The sequence below is a fragment of the Podarcis melisellensis genome (genome assembly GCF_964234715.1).
Source record: "Podarcis melisellensis genome assembly, chromosome: 14".
Lineage (NCBI taxonomy): Eukaryota > Metazoa > Chordata > Lepidosauria > Squamata > Lacertidae > Podarcis > Podarcis melisellensis.
The window spans coordinates 32,079,618-32,095,492 of record NC_138546.1 but is presented as its reverse complement, the minus strand read 5'-3'; the positions used below and the strand labels follow the sequence as shown (position 1 = coordinate 32,095,492).

At 48.1% G+C, this 15,875-nt stretch overlaps 1 protein-coding gene across 2 annotated transcripts in view; it reads left to right on the top strand.

Annotated features, from left to right (window-relative positions):
• Positions 1–8,344: 8,344 nt before the first annotated feature.
• ADAMTS17 (ADAM metallopeptidase with thrombospondin type 1 motif 17) overlaps positions 8,345–15,875 on the top strand; it is a 182,982-nt gene continuing 175,451 nt past the window's right edge. For both annotated transcript variants that reach the window (XM_081888428.1, XM_081888427.1), the window contains exons 1-2: positions 8,345–8,635; positions 12,881–13,248. In XM_081888428.1, the coding sequence (XP_081744554.1) occupies positions 8,551–8,635; positions 12,881–13,248 (453 nt within the window). In that variant the 5' untranslated portion in view covers positions 8,345–8,550. The remainder of the gene's footprint in view (positions 8,636–12,880; positions 13,249–15,875) is intronic.

Below are 15,875 nucleotides of genomic sequence, written 5' to 3'. Positions count from 1 at the left end.
GACAGGATTACTGGAGGCTGTGGGTTTATTAGAAGGTGAGGCCAAAGAAAGTGGCCTGAGCTTCAACATATGACTTCTTCTCTCTGCCCACTCTGAACGTGAAGTCATAACAATCTGCTATAGGGGCAACGTTGCTGATGTTCGGTTGCTCCCAACTTCTTCTTTTCCCCCCAAGCAGAGAAGATATATCATCTATTTACTCAGCTGGCAACTTCCCCATTCGCCCTGCTTTTTGCTGGGCTGTCAATTGTTTGTGGGGCTCTGCCTCCCTTTTCCTCATTCTTCATTCACTGCAAGTTCAAAAGGTGTCCCACGGAATAAGAAGGCACCGAATGCGGCGAGCTTTGGCTTTGATGTTCGGGAGATAGATGCAATTTCATTCCGAGGGCTCGAACATTTGAGGAGGCCACTGGGTAAGGCTCACCTGGCCTTCTGGAAGGTGATGGTGAGGATGATTTCAGAAGGAAACGTGAAGAAAACAATATTCTGGCTTTATACACGTTTTGTCTCAAGCCAGGACTGCCTCAAGTATCAAGAGTCTTTGCTATCGGTCATCCTCCCCTCTTTTTCTGATATCCATGCTCAGACGGCCCCTTCTAGGAGGCAAAAATGGCACCACCCAGCCCAACACATAGCTAGTGGGGGAGGAAGCATCAACAGCCTCAGGGGGAAACCCTGTTTTGCAGAGGTATAATTAAAATGAGGGGGCACTCCAAAACTGCCCAATTAAACACTGTGTGATCAGGCACCACAGACTGCTGACTGCTGTTTTGTTGTTGTTTTACCTATCACATTTATTTCTCACTTTTCCTTCAAGGAAAAGGGACGCGGGTGATGCTGTGGGTTAAACCACAGCCTAGGGCTTGCCGATCAGAAGGTCGGCGGTTCGAATCCCCGCGACGGGGTGAGCTCCCGTTGCTCGGTCCCTGCTCCTGCCAACCTAGCAGTTTGAAAGCACGTCAAAGTGCAAGTAGATAAATAGGTACCGCTCCGGCGGGAAGGTAAACGGCGTTTCCATGCGCTGCTCTGGTCTGCCAGAAGCAGCTTAGTCATGCTGGCCACATGACCCGGAAGCTGTATGCCGGCTCCCTTGGCCAGTAAAGCGAGATGAGTGTCGCAACCCCAGAGTCGGCCACGACTGGACCTAATGGTCAGGGGTTCCTTTACCTTTCCCACATGGTTCTCTCCCTCCCCGTTTTATTCCTCACAACAGCCCTGTGAAGTAGGTTAGGCTAAAAGCCAGTAACTGGCCCAAGGTCATCCAAGGAGCTTCATGGCCAAGTGGGAATTTGAACCCTCATCTCCCAGGTCCTAGTCCAACACTCTAATCACTACACCACACTGGCTCTCTTTAGCATCACCCAGCGGAACAGCCACAATGCAAGAAACCAGCCAAATAATGGGCTGTTGATTTCACATTAATATTTGAAAAATATTTTTCCCCTGTTCCACTCTCATCCTCTGCATTTGGTTCATACTGCCTTCTCCTTCACCAATGAATTCCTCAATCCGTTGCCTACTCTGAACCATTCCTGAAGCAACTTTGCCTCATGGATCTCTTGACTCCCAGCACCCTTCCTTTCCAGGATCACTGTCCTTTGCCTGAGCCACAAAGCTGCTCTTGCCTCTGTGAATTTTTAATCTCAGCCAGACCAACAACAGTCTCTTCCCTCATAGTTACTGGACTGTGGAGATTGTCAGCTTTGTTCCTTGAACACTTAGAATGTTTGTGAACACTTTATCATCACAGAAGCTCAGCCAATCAGTGTAAAGGTTTCACGACCAACAGCATAGTACACTATATTTTTTACTTTCCGTATCAGACTATATGAGAATTTTAATTGCAGTTGGATTATCCTTTATTGGTATTTATTTACTGGTCCGAAAATGTCTATCCTACTTCCCCCCGCCAATGGAGATGCTTAAGGCAGTTATCCCTATATAGCAAACAAGCAACTTCAAAAGTAAAAAGAACAAGGCACAATCCCCATCACTGAAACAATCATATTATTATTATTATTATTATTATTATTATTATTATTATTATTAAAATGTATACATTGCTCTTCGTCATAGGATCAAAGGGCAGTTTACAGCATAAAAACACAGAAACACCTTACACATTAACAAACAAAAACAATAATCCTCAACACCACCACAGTTTAAAAGGCATAGATTGTTTAATCAGCCCAAGGCCTGACTGAAGAACAATGGCACCTAAAGATATGTAATGAAGACGCCTAGCGAGCCTCCCTGGGGAGAGCATTCCACAAACCGGGAGCCACCACAGAAAAACCCTGTTCTCGGGTTGCTGCCCTCCAGACTTCTTGTGCAGGGGGCACATGAAGAAGGGCATCCTCTGAAGAAGGGTCTCAGATGATGAAGGCCGGGTCCAGGTCAGTTCATTCGGGGTCCTTAGCTGTTTAAGGCTTTATAGGTCAAATCCAGCACTTTGAACTGGGCCTGGAAACTAACTGGCAACCAGTGCAGTAGGACCAGGATTGGTTCCATTTGCTAATATCCCATCCTCCTCCAATTGCTGTTGGTCCAATTATGCAAATGGAACCAATTATGCTCTATTCAGGTCAAGGGGACTTACTCCCACATAAGTGTGTTCGGAATTGCAGCCTCAGTACCAGTTTTGGTATTGCTAAAAATGATCACTAGGTGGCGGTAGAGTCACACTTCTCTGTATAGGAGAAGGCGAGGACCAATCTTAAGAGACTACAGAGAAGAAATCATCCCCCTCCATTGACTTTGTAAGCAAATGACTGTCAGGATGCATAATGGAATCTGCCAGGTTGCCCCCAAACACTCTGAAACATTCCCCTTTCCTAGGGGCCTGATCCTGGCGAGCTTCCAGATGTTGCTGGACTGTGACTACTGTAGTCATCATTGGCCATCTGGGAATTGGACTTAAATGACCCATGGAGGTCTCCCCTCCCCTGCAAACTTCACTGCCTTTATATCACCTGGATATGCACTTTTTTTTTACAGGCAACACATTATGCAAATACTCATTTAATACACGCATTGTCCTCAATTTGAACAAATTCCCTTGATTTGCACTACATATCTTGAGGCCAGTTTTGCATAATTATGATTGCAGGTGACCAGAACTGATAGTGTCGTGGTAGTGGAGAAGGAAGAAGAGAGGTACAGCGAAACGTGGAACATTTAATTAGTATTGTCAAGTAAACAGAGGTCACGAAGAAGAAAGATGTAGCTCAGAGGTCACTGCGAAATCTTGCCAATGCTGACTCTGGGTTTTCAAACCTATTTACACATCCATAAGAACCAAACATCTTTTATTTATACAAAACAGAAGTTGTGGTGCACTTCCCATACTCCCCCCTCCCCCCCAAAAAATCCTCCAGAAGATGGCCAACTCTGATTATAGGTCTGAGTCTTTGGTTATTATAGACTAGCCAGCCATGACTGCTTTATAGCCTAAAATGAGCAACACACCATGTAGAGTTAATTACAGGTAGACTTCATTGGGCTGTCAGCAGTCCTTCCAATTTTATTAATTGGCGAGCCAGGCTTTCTCTTAAAGGTCTGTTTATGCTGGCCTTCCACAACCCACGTTTTGAACTACAACTCCCATCATTCCCAGGCAGCACAGGAAATCAGATCAGGAGATAAGGTTGCAGGGTCTGGCGGGCGAAAGCTGGTCCACAGGACAGAGGCTAGCTGCTCCTGCTCTATAACCCCTCTGCAGTGCCACAAATCCAACTCAATCGTGTAACATTGGAAAATGTTGATCACTTCTCCTATCTAGGCAGTTATCTTTCCACAAGGGCTAACATTGATGCCGAAATCCAGTATCACTTGAGCTCTGTGAGTGCAGCTTTCTCGCAATTGAAGTGCAGAGTGTTTGAGGACTGGGACATTCACAGGAAAACCAAAATGCTTGTTTACAAAGCTATTGTATTACCAACCTTACTGTATGCTTGTGAAAGATGGACCACTTATAAACGCCATCTCCAGCTCATCAAAAGATTCCATCAATGGTGTCTCCGAAAAATTTTACACATCACTTGGGAAGACAGGCGAACTAATATCAGTGTACTGGAAGAAGCAAAGATCTCCAGTGTTGAAGCAATGATTCTTCAACATCAGCTTCGTTGGACTGGTCATGTTGTGCAGATGCCTGATTATCGTCTTCCAAAGCAACTACTCTATTCTGAACTTAAAAATGGAAAGCGTAATGCTGGTGGTCAACAAAAGAGGTTTAAAGACTGTCTCAAGGCAAATCTTTAAAAATGTAGTATAAACACTGACAACTGGGAAACACTGGCCTCTGAGCGCTCCAGTTGGAGAACAGCCTTTACCAAAGGTGTCATGGGCTTTGAAGACACTCGGACTCAGGATGCAAGGGAGAAACGTGCTAAGAGGAAGGCACGCTTGGCAAATCCACACCGTGATCAACTCCCGCCTGGAAACCAATGTCCCCACTGTGGAAGGACGTGTGGATCCAGAATTGGCCTCCACAGTCACTTATGGACTCATTGTTAAAACCGTGTTTATGGAAGACAATCTTACTCAGCTACGAGTGATCGCCAAAGATACTTTATTAGTTTAAAACAGGCTCAAAGCTGAGTACCGGTAATCAACACAACTCCCAATCCAGGAGCTCTGGGTGTTGTATTTCTGCGACAATCTCAGGATCTTTAGACAGAATTCGCAGCCTAGCTCTGGTTTAAACCAGAGTGGTTTAACCATCAATCCCTCTTCCCAGGGAACTCTGGGAATTATAACTCACTGAGGGGAATAGGGCATAGGGTTGCCATATTTTGAAGAGCAAAAAAGAGGACACATTTGCCGACTTCTACTTTTAACTATGGATTGCTACGATGACTCTCATTTTACATACCCCTGAAAAAGAGGGTGCGTCCTGGAAAAAGAGGACATACGGCAATCCTAAATAAAGGCCCCATCACAACTCTCAGCACCCTAAACAAACTACTGCTCCCATAATTTTTTGGGGAAAACCATGACTGTTCAAAGTAGCATCATAGCACTTTAAATGTATGTTGTGGGCTTTGCAATTTTGTGGGTACAGAAGAATCAGACACACAAAGGCTTGATCAGGTGCTGAAGAGTCCTGTGCGCTCTCATGAGAACAGGCATCAAGTCATGACTATGTTGTCATGTGTTTGTTCTCTAGGAAGGCCACAAAAATGAACCAGATAACAGATAAGAGCATTTTAATATATGATGCCTAAGTGTTTTTAGGGTTGATAGCAAGCTCTGTGCTACCCAGATATGGGCTTTTGCCTGGGATGATCTGCACCATTTTGCTGCCTAGCTAAAATGGGCAGAATATCAAATGGATATGCCAAAGTTCTTCTGTATTACCCACCCACTTTGTTCAAACCATGCTTGGGAAGGACAGCTGTGGACCCCGCTATATACCTGATGATGCAATTAGGCATGCACCCCTTGCACCCCTAGCTCTGCAAGCTTCTTCTGCTTCCCCCAGAAACAGGGATGTGGATGAAAGGATCCAACTTACTCTGGGCACAGAGGGTATTCACACAACCACTTGATCAGGCATTAGTCTGACGTAGATAGTATCTCAGACTCACAAGACTATACAAGGTGATTGTCCCAAGCCAGATCTACAGCCTTGTGCAGTAAGCACAAGGACAAGCGTGGGTGGCTGGAGAACATAATAACTTAATTGCAGAAGCAAAAGTTCAATCCCATTCTCATCACAGTTGCCTGTCTTCTCTGCCTTTTCCCTCAAACCTCTTCCTACTTCACTTACTTTTTCTGCATATTACTGCTCCCTGTTCCATCACACACTTCCTTCAACCACAGGAAGGGACAGGGGAAGCTGCCTCCTACTGAGACAGACAATTGGTCTAAGCTCAGTACTGTCTACACTGACTGGCAACGGCTTTCCAGGTTTTCCCAGCCCTACCTGGAGATGCTGGGGAAGGAACCTAGGGCCACCTGAATGCAAAGCAGATGCTATATGGACCTTCCCCTGGAACCTTAGAGAGTTTCACACACACAGGCTAAGACCATAAAGTTATTCTGCAAGTTCGTGGCAGAGATGACCTCTGAAACTATCTTGTCCCCGGGCTACTTGCCCTTTAGTTTCCCCACCTCCTGAGTTTCCTTCCAAAGCTTCCAGTCCTTAATACTGTCCCTTTCAGTCCATGGGAAGTTTCAGCCCCAGTCAAACTGCCAATGTTCCCTGCCTTCAGCGAAACTGGACAGCAGCTAATCTGTTTCAGAAGCTCCACTGTCACAAGTACAATGCTACATAGATATCCCCTTGAGAGGAAGCCAGAGATGCTATCAGGAAGAGGGGAAGGGATGTAGGGGGGAAAGTTACTTTGATGAGCAGCCAACTTAACCCTTGCTTTCCAGGCCAAGAGCCAAAGGGATTCTTATTGCAAAGATGTCTATAACATATGCCTGATGTCTCTGAAGGCTTACTAACTTTGCAATAATGGTTGCAAAACTTGGCTTCTCTGCTGGGTATTTAAAATGACAAAGAGGAGTGGGGAGAGAGAGAGAGAGAGAGAGAGAGAGAGAGAGAGAGAGAGAGAGAGAGAGAGAGAATGAGAATAAAATGTAGAACAAGCAGTAGTGGAAGTGTTTGTTTCCTATAAGATAACCTGAGGTAGTCAGGTAGCACCCAGAGGAGAGTGCGAGTCTGGGAGTAAAGGAAGGCCTAGGCACTAAAGCAAGGTCAGTAAATGGTTTGGGTCATGTCTGGAAATCCATAGGGGAGGAAGAAGTAGTAGAGACAGTACTATTAGTACAAGAGAGGATACCCTCCTACACTTTGAAGACAAAATCTGGGGTGCCATCTTCCCCAGATGCCCTCTTCCCATTTTTTATCGCAAAACCTGGTGGTTGTGACTGCCTTGCCCCAGATCAGATCCAGGAGCAGAACTGGCGACAGTGTCCCGGTCTGGAGGAGAAGGCAGCTGTTGCCCTCCAGTGCTGCATTTAGAACCCTCACAGGAGAGAACTTCGTGGAGTCGTCTTCTAAACTAGCTGGAGGGTAACAGGTGAGAAAAGACTTGGCTGCAATTCCTGGCAGCGGTTCTCTGGGGATTCGAGACAGGAGTGTTTCCAAACTGTGCCTGAAGATGCCAGGGATTGAATTCTGGATCTTCTGCATGGAGAGCACATCCTCACAGGATGAGCCAGTCTAGCAGCCTACGCCAGCCTTCCCCAACCTGGTGCCCTCCAGCAGTTCCTCAGGTATCCTGGGTCTGAGCTATTAAGGGTCCTCCTACCTGTCCATAATTTGAGGACTCTGTGGGCATAGCATGGTTTCTGAAGAGTTGTTCCCAGAAGCAAACTGGCAGCCAGAGAATTGGGTGGCTCTTCCTGTCATTGGCTCTGGCGCCACCTACTGCTGGACTCCCTGCCTTCTGCCCTACCAGTTCAATGGGCACCAGCCACCTCTGAAAGCAGGATGCAAACATTGTACATAGGCAGGCAAACTTTGAGCAGCTTGCAGACTCCCTCCAAGTCCCTAGCCTCAGAGTGTTTCTTGGTCAAAGAAGTGTTTCCCAAAAGGCTCTGCTTCCTCTTTCCAGTTGAAACAATCATTCTGGCAAGGTGACTGGCGGCAAAAGGAGGATGGCGGGGCTGCAGGGCTTTTATTAGCTGGGCAAAAGAGAGAATTTTCTGCAGGTACAGCTTCTCTCTCGTGTGACAAACCACACACTTGCTGACATTCCTTCTCGCCTACCATTAAAAACGACAAAACCCAATCCGCTTGTCCTTTGAGACAGGCTTTTGTATGTAAAATAAATAACTGTAAAAAGGAGTCCATCAACGGTACTTCATCTCCCCTCACCCTTTCCTGGTCCTGTACTGTACTTTCAACAGCTAGCTAACATGCGGAGGTGAATATCACAGCCTGGCCATAGGGGTTTCCAACATTTTTGGGGCGCTTCTGTGGCTGTCCCTTTAAACAGCAACCAGTCCAATGCACACAAACGCAGAAGGGCATCTGATCTCCAAGCCATGTAAAACGTCTCCTGCTGAACTTCTGCATGTCAACCTGGTAGGAGAGCCCGGGATGGCAGCGCCTCTGACCCAAGCGCACCTGAACCCACCAGGTTGCAAAACCCACCAACCGACATCCGCCTCTGTAGCGCCACCTGGCGGCGGCGCTTCCCCTTCGCCCGCAACCCACGTGTACCGCTTCTCCTTTTACAACCTCGCTATTTACCCGAGTGTGTTAATTCCGACGACCAATCAGTGGGCAGGAGGTGTAGCTCCGGGAGGTTAAGCTCCAATCAGCACCTGCGAGTGGAGAAGGGAGGAGATGCTCTCTCCCTCTCTCTCCCCCGCTTCTCCCTCCCCCCTTTCCTCCCTTTCTGTAAACCACGTTGAGTTTGTAGCGCTAATTAATTTTTCCAAAGTCTGGGAGGGCTTCGCTGCAAGTCGGGATTCCGCTGCTGCTGCTGCCGCTGCTGCCGCCATCAACGGCCCTTCTTCGCCTTCCTCCTCCTCCTCTTCTCCCTGCACCGCAGAACCCAGTTGCGGAGGCCCCTCGGCTGCAATAAAATGTTTGACGGCTCCTTCCTGTCTCTTATATCTCCCCTTCTGTTGCGGCTGCTACTGGTGCTCTGCGGACCGGGCACCCATACAGGTAGGCTGGCTCTGCGGATCTTCTCCCCACTTCAATCTTCTGCCTTCTGTCGTCTCCCTGGATTTGACATTTTGGAAGCGGGCGCGGGGAAGGGAAGTTTTTTTTTGGGGGGGGGGTTTGGCGGACTGGACTGCAAATTGCATGCATTTTAAAAACACACACCAACCCTTCGAGATACAATCATTTTGGGGAAGCCCCATATTTGTTGCATCTCTCCCCCGCCCCCTTAACAAGATGCAAAAGTTTTCGAAGCCAAATGGCATGTTCGTTTCCTTCTCTCTCTTTTCCACCCTCCCTTCCGTTATATGGCTCTGATCCCAGTTTTCCTTATCCAAAAGGATGTATCTGTTTCCAGACTTGTATATTCTTTATTCCTGGCTGGTCTTCTTGCAAACCTCACCCCCCTTCTCTCTCTCTCCCCCCCCCCTCTCTTCTTTTTTAATAGGTTTGGTGAAATGTGAGTACCCCCTCCACACTCTCCCTCCTTCCCTCTCCTTGTGTGTGTAATATCTAAAATACTTTTCTTGAACGATGCAAGAAAACTCTGGCGTTGTTCGGTTCTTTATCTCCCTCCCCCACTTTTCCCTTTATGCTGCATAACTAAAAGAAAAGTTGTAGCTACTGGCGGCAAATAAAATTAAAAAGAACCATCACCTCTCTCTCTCTTCTCTGCCTGCAGCTGGCTCAGGACTTCCAGGGCATTTGATCTGGGAATATATCTCATTTATTTTATTAAACTGCTAAATGGGCAGTGCATGCGATGTAGGGAGAGGATATGTGACAAGTTAAATGAAAGGTGATGTGTCAATGGCTACTGACCCTGATGGCCGGAGGCATTATGCTCTGAATCCCGGTTGCTGGAAACCGCAGGAGGGTAAAGAGCTGTTGTACTCGGGTCCTGCTGCTTGTGCGTCTCCTGTAAGCATCTGGCTTGCCACTGGGATAATGGGATGCTTGGCAAGGCGAGCCACTGCCCTCATCCAGCAGCAGACTCGTCTTCCATCCTTACGATAGGTAGAACTATAGAATCGTAGAGTTGGAAGGGACCCTGAGAATCATCTTCTAATCCAATCCCCTGCAGTGAAAGAATATGCAGTTGTCCCATACAGGGATCGAACCTGCAACCTTGGCGTTATCAGCACCACGTTGTAACCAAGTGAGCTATCCAAGCTTCCCTAGTAAACAGAGCTTCAAAGGCAGTCTAAATTCTGAGTGTCAAGATGCTGGAGGCAAATGAAGAAGGGAAGGCTGGCAGATCCATGGAGGATAAGTCTACCTGTGACTGCTAGTCATGTGATGAGTGCTCTAGAACGTATGTCTCTTGATGCTGGTGCTGAGAATCACAAGGTGTGTGGGGGGGGGGAGTTGTTGCACTCTGGTCCTGCTTGCAGACTTTCTATAGGCACGTGGGTGACTAAGGTGAGAACTGAGCTAGGTGGGACTTTGGCCTGATCCAGCCTGGGCTCTGTTTATGCTCTGAGAGGCTACCGAAAGTCCCATGGGAAAGACTTAGTGCAATTGTTCCATTGGTCCATCTAGCTCACAGGATTGCATCAATACTGGTTGTTGGGATTTGCAAGCAGGGAGAGCCGGTCTCGGGTCTCACTTTTGAGCATCCCACAGGCATCTGGTTGGCCACTGTGAGAACAAGAAGTTGGGCTAGGTAAGAGTTTGCCAAACTTGTGGTCTAACTACAGCTGGAGGCCCAACTCCCATCATCCTTAGTTAGCGGGACCAGTGGTCAGGGATGATGGGAATCGTACTTCAAAAACAGCTGGAGACCCAAGTTTGGGAAACCCTTGGCTAGATAGACCTTTGGCATGGCCCAGCAGGGCTCTTGTGTTTCAGCATCATGAGTATGTAACAGAATGCTGGCGAGACAATCCTTAGCCTGACCCAGAAGTGCAGCAGAATGTGTATGAACCAAGGGAATTTAGGTAGCTCAGTTGGATAGAGCATGGTGCTGATAACACCAAGGTTGCAGGTTCGATCCTGCTATGGGACAGCTGCGTATGCCTGCATTGCAGGGGCTTGGACTAGATGATCCTGGTGGTCTCTTCTAACTCTATGATTCTTTAAATGCTAACAGGAGACCTAAGATTCCCCACTCTAGCCTATGCTAGAGATGAGTCCATAGGTCAGTGCTAGAGCAGTTGCTGTGCATACATAAGGTCCCGGTTTCCATACTTGGCATCTTCATGTAAGGTTGGGAACTTGTATACTCAGGTGGCACAATGGGTCAGTGTGTCTGGCTGTTAACCAGAAGGTTGGTGGTTCAAGCCCACCCAAGGCAGGATTCCTGTGTTGCAGGTGCTTGGAAAACATGACCTTCGAGGTCCCTTCCAACTCTGCAGTTTTATCGTTCTATGATTCTATCCCTTTCTTGGAACCCTCCGGAGCTACCTCTGGTCAGTCTAGACAATATCAAGCCATGTAACCTTTCTGTGTTCCTTAGAGAGCCAGTGTGGTGCAGCGGTCAGTTGAATTAGGGCCTGGAAGACCACAGTTCAAATCCTACTCAGCCCTGGGTGACCCTGGGCCAGTCATGGTCTCTCAGCCTACCTTCCAGGGTTGTTCTGTGGATTACATGGGGAGAACAATGTATGCCACCTGGAGCTCCTTGGAGAAAAAGATGGGATATAAATGTAATAAATAAATTAAATGCACTGCACACAGAAGGTCCCAGGTTCAATCCTTCACATCTTCCCTTTAAAGAAAAGAGGTCCAGAGAGTTGATAACAAGGGAGAAATATTTGCCCAAGACCCTGGAGAGGCCCAGCCAGACAGAGCAGAACTGAAATGGATGGGCAGATAGTATGGCAGCTTCCTTTGTTCATTCCTATGTGCCTTTGAGCATATGCGGAGTGCTTTCTGTTGCTATTAAGAGTTGCCAGAGTAACCACAGTTGACCTTCTCCTCCTCCTCCTCCTCCCCCATACTGACAAAGCATCATCAAAAGATTGACAAATATAAAAAAGGATCAGTTTTTAAAAGTAGTAAAGGTAGAGGTAAAGGACCCCTGACCGTTAAGTCCAGTCACGAACAACTGGGGGTGTGGCGCTCATCTCGCTTTACTGGCCAAGGGAGCTGACGTTTGTCCGCAAACTGTTTCTCTGGGTCATGTGGCCAGCATGACTAAACTGCTTCTGGTGAAACCAGAGCAGCACATGGAAGCGCCATTTACCCTCTCGCCAGAGCGGTACCTATTTATCTACAGTGGTACCTCGGGTTAAGAACTTAATTCATTCTGGAGGTCTGTTCTTAATCTGAAACTGTTCTTAACCTGAAGCACAAGTTTAGCTAATGGGGCCTCCTGAAGCAAAGTTCTTAACCCGAGGTAATATTTCTGGGTTAGCGGAGTCTGTAACCTGAAGCGTATGTAACCTGAGGTACCACTGTACCTGCACTTTGACGTGCTTTTGAACTGCTAGGTTGGCAGGAGCTGCGACTGAGCAACGGGAGCTCACCCCATCGCAGGGATTCAAACCGCTGACCTTCTGATCAGCAAGCTCAGTGATTTAGACCACAGCGCCACCCACATCCTTTAAAAAGTAGTAGTACAAATAATAATAAATGTCCAGTGTTTTCAACTTCTGACCAGAGAGTTCTGCCTTCTCAGTCACAACATACCAAAGGGGGTTGCATGTTGTTGGAGAGGGAATTTGCTCTGCATATGTGCAGATTCTTACAGATTCCAGTGTAAGACTGGCAGGTTCTAGCATTGCGAATAAGGTTCTGAAAATAGGTTTGGCTCTGGTGAGGTTGTGGTTTTAATTTAGACAGGGGTGGGAAACATCTGGCCTGCAGCCTGGCCTCACCATTTGACCCATGCAGATGCTCAAGCCACCAACCTGACTTCGCAGATTTCATGGGGTGGCAGCTGCAAGCAGGTATCTCCTTGCGTTCTTACAGTGAATACAGTGGTACCTCGGGTTACAGACGCTTCAGGTTACAGACTCCGCTAACCCAGAAATAGTACCTCGGGTTAAGAACTTTGCTTCAGGGTGAGAACAGAAATCACAGGGCAGTGGTGCGGCAGCGGGAGGCCCCATTAGCTAAAGTGGTGCTTCAGGTTAAGAACAGTTTCAGGTTAAGAACGCACCTCCAGAACAAATTAAGTTCTTAACCCGAGGTACCACCGTATAACCTTTTACCTGGGAGTTGGGTTCTCTGGCCTGGATTGCTGATGGCTGCTAATGCTCTCTCACTCCCCTTTCTTCTCTCCCTCTGTGTCTCTTTTTGCAGTCAATGCGGACCTGGGTGTGGTGATCATCCCGGAGCAGGTGCCCCTTGACAAGATCCCTTCCCTGCAGGTCAGAGGGATCCACTCTGAGGAGCATAGGAGGCGACGCTCTGTGCCTCTGCAGCCTGAAGAAGAGGCCGAGGTGCTGATCGTCCGGCTTCCTGCCGGGCTGGGCTCCGATCCAGGCTCTGACATCTACTTGAACCTTCGCCGAAATGGGCAGTTTTTGGCACCGGGTTTCTCCGTGGAGGAAATTGGTGTGGGCCGAAGCAGCCGCCGTGTGGACTTGGACCGCCTCTGCTTCTACACAGGGCACGTGCTCAACCGCAGCGCAGACTCCTTCGCTTCCCTCAGTGCCTGCGGCGGGCTGGTACTTGTCTCTGGGCGAATTTGCCCTCGATGGGCTCAGTCTGGTGTTGCGGGAGGCCGTTGTTTGGGGAAGAAGAACCTGTGGAAGAGTGTGTTGGGTGGGGCATAGAGTTAAGGGAGTCGAGAGACAGAATGTGAGAAGGTGGGAGGGTCCCCTGTACCTAGAAAGTGGGGAGCCCGGTCAGGCTAGGGAACAGCATTGCAAAGCTGTGTTCATTCCCTTACAATTTTCAGTTAGTTACAGGTTACTCTGTCAGTTTCGTACTGACAAGTGGAAGAAAATTGTAGCAGTCTGGCCTGCTTCTGATATCAGAATTACAGCCAGCCAGCCATTCCCTTTTCTTAGGTACTCCATTCCGTTTAGCCATCATGTTTTCCATTTCCCCACTCCAACCTTCAGGTAGCATTTTGTGGCTGCTGAGTAGGCTCAGTCTGCTTTGGGGTGCATGCCCTGGAACAGGAGGTGCTCTTAATGTTTTACCCCTGGGGCCTACTTAAGAGGGCTGATAATTGCTGAGGCCTACCAGTTTCAAGATGATGGAAGCTGGAGATAGTGTCTGGCTTAATTAGGTGGCTGTTACTGACATGGTTTTCTGTTGATCCCTAATCAGCCTTTGGTCATTGCTAAATTCTTTGCCACAGTGCTTTTCATGTGGCAATGAGTTCTGTAGTCTATCTTGCCTGTATTTCAAAATATATGTTGCTCATCCTGGGGATATTGTAAGATGAGTTTGCTGATCTAGAGGCTCAAAGTAAAGCACACTTACATTCACTTCCTTTTCCTACAGTTACTCTCTATTAACCTGTTCCTTTCTATTCTCAGTTTTTGTTATTATTTATTTATATTCAATAACTTTTGCTATCTCTAATTTCCCTCCACACCTCCTCAGGTCTTTTCCCCTTTGAGAAGGGAGGCCTCCCCCCCCCCAGTTTCTCTGACCCTCGGCCATCTTGACTCGCCATATGAGGAGTGCTGGCATTAATGCAACCATTAGCCCCACACGGCCAGGGGACTAGATGGGTCACGGCACCATGGCTCACTAGTCACCTCTGGCCCAGCGTTTGGGAAACTCTATGCTAAACTATTCCTCCGACGCTCCTTTGTGTTGCTGGCAAAGAGGGCAGAGCAGCTTCTGCTTAAAGATCTGCCCTTACGGATCGAATTGCAGAGGGAATCCTGGCTTCATTTCTGAGGAACGGCAGGGTGCTCCGGGAGCACACCTTGTAAACCAGTAGGCGGCAGCATTCTAAAATTGCAGGCTTTAAAAAAAAGAATCTCCAGTCTGCAGGAGCTCTGGCCCCTTTTGCATCTTGTCACCCTGCTTAGCCCTGAGTGATAAACGAGCATTGATAGCTCAGTTGGTTAAAGCGTAGTGCTGACAATGCCAATGTTGCAGGTTCAATCCCCGTATGGGACAGCTGTATGGCAAGGAGGTTGGACTAGATGATCCTTCCAACTCTGATTCTGTTTTGGGACTGGATCCCTCTATGGGACAACTGCGGAGGAGGTTGGACTTCCAGGATCCCTCCCAACTCTGTGATTCTGTGGGGCTCAGTTTGGCCTCCCAGTCTTCCAATCGGTCTAGTCCAGCGGTTCTCAACCTGTGGGTCCCCAGATGTTGTTGGACTACAACTCCCATCATCCCTGAGCTCTGGCCTTGCTAGCTAGGGGTGATGGGAGTTGTAGTTCAACAACATCTGGGGGCCCACAGGTTGAGAAAGGCTGGTCTAGTCGTATTGTGGGTCTCGCCTGTTAACTTTCTGCGATGTTTCTGTGGCTCTGTAGGAATGCCGATGAGGCTGGAATTCTTCACAGCCTGTCCACCCCGCCCCTTCCCTCCCGCCTCCCCACCTAATGCAGGCGTTGCCCCTCAGGGCAGGAGTGGGCGGGGCAGGGGGGTGCTTAGTTTGGGCAGCTGTGCTGTAGACAGTCCTTAAGGAAGGAGGGGCAAGCCCTGTGCCTCAGGTGAGCACCTGCATCCAGATAATGGGATACCAGCGTCTTTTGTGATTGATGTTGGAAGCTGGAGCTGAGCACCACCAAAGGTTTCTTGGAGCTTGAAAATGAGAATGCTGCTCCCCCCTCGTGAAACGCTGACAGGGTTCTCCACCCACCTGTCCCTTGCTGCAAAGCACACTTTGTTAATCTCATTCATAAATTACCAAGCTCTTAAGACTCTGAAGCCATCTGAAAAGTGTACAAATGGAACAGGGAGAAAAAAGCCATGTAAAAATATAAACAAAACGGGAATTCTTTTGTAGCGGCAACTTTTATTGCTTGAGAAGTGTTGGTGGTAGAAAGGGGAATTAATAACACTCTGCTGGCAGTTGGGGAATATGTCCCGACCTCACTTACTTGGGAGTAAGCTCCTTGAATCCAGTGGGACTTACTTCTGAGTAGACATGGTCCACATTCACACCAGGCATTTAAAATGCTATGATACCACTTTAAACAGTCATGTTCCCCTCCCCCCAACGAATTCTGGGCACTGTAGTTTAAGGGTGCTGAGACCCGTTTGCCCCCTAGTGCTACAATTCCCAGAGGGGTTTAACAATCAGTCCTGCTTCTCAGGGAACCCTGGGAATGGTAGCTTTGGGAGGGGACCAACTTTCAGCACCCTTAACAAG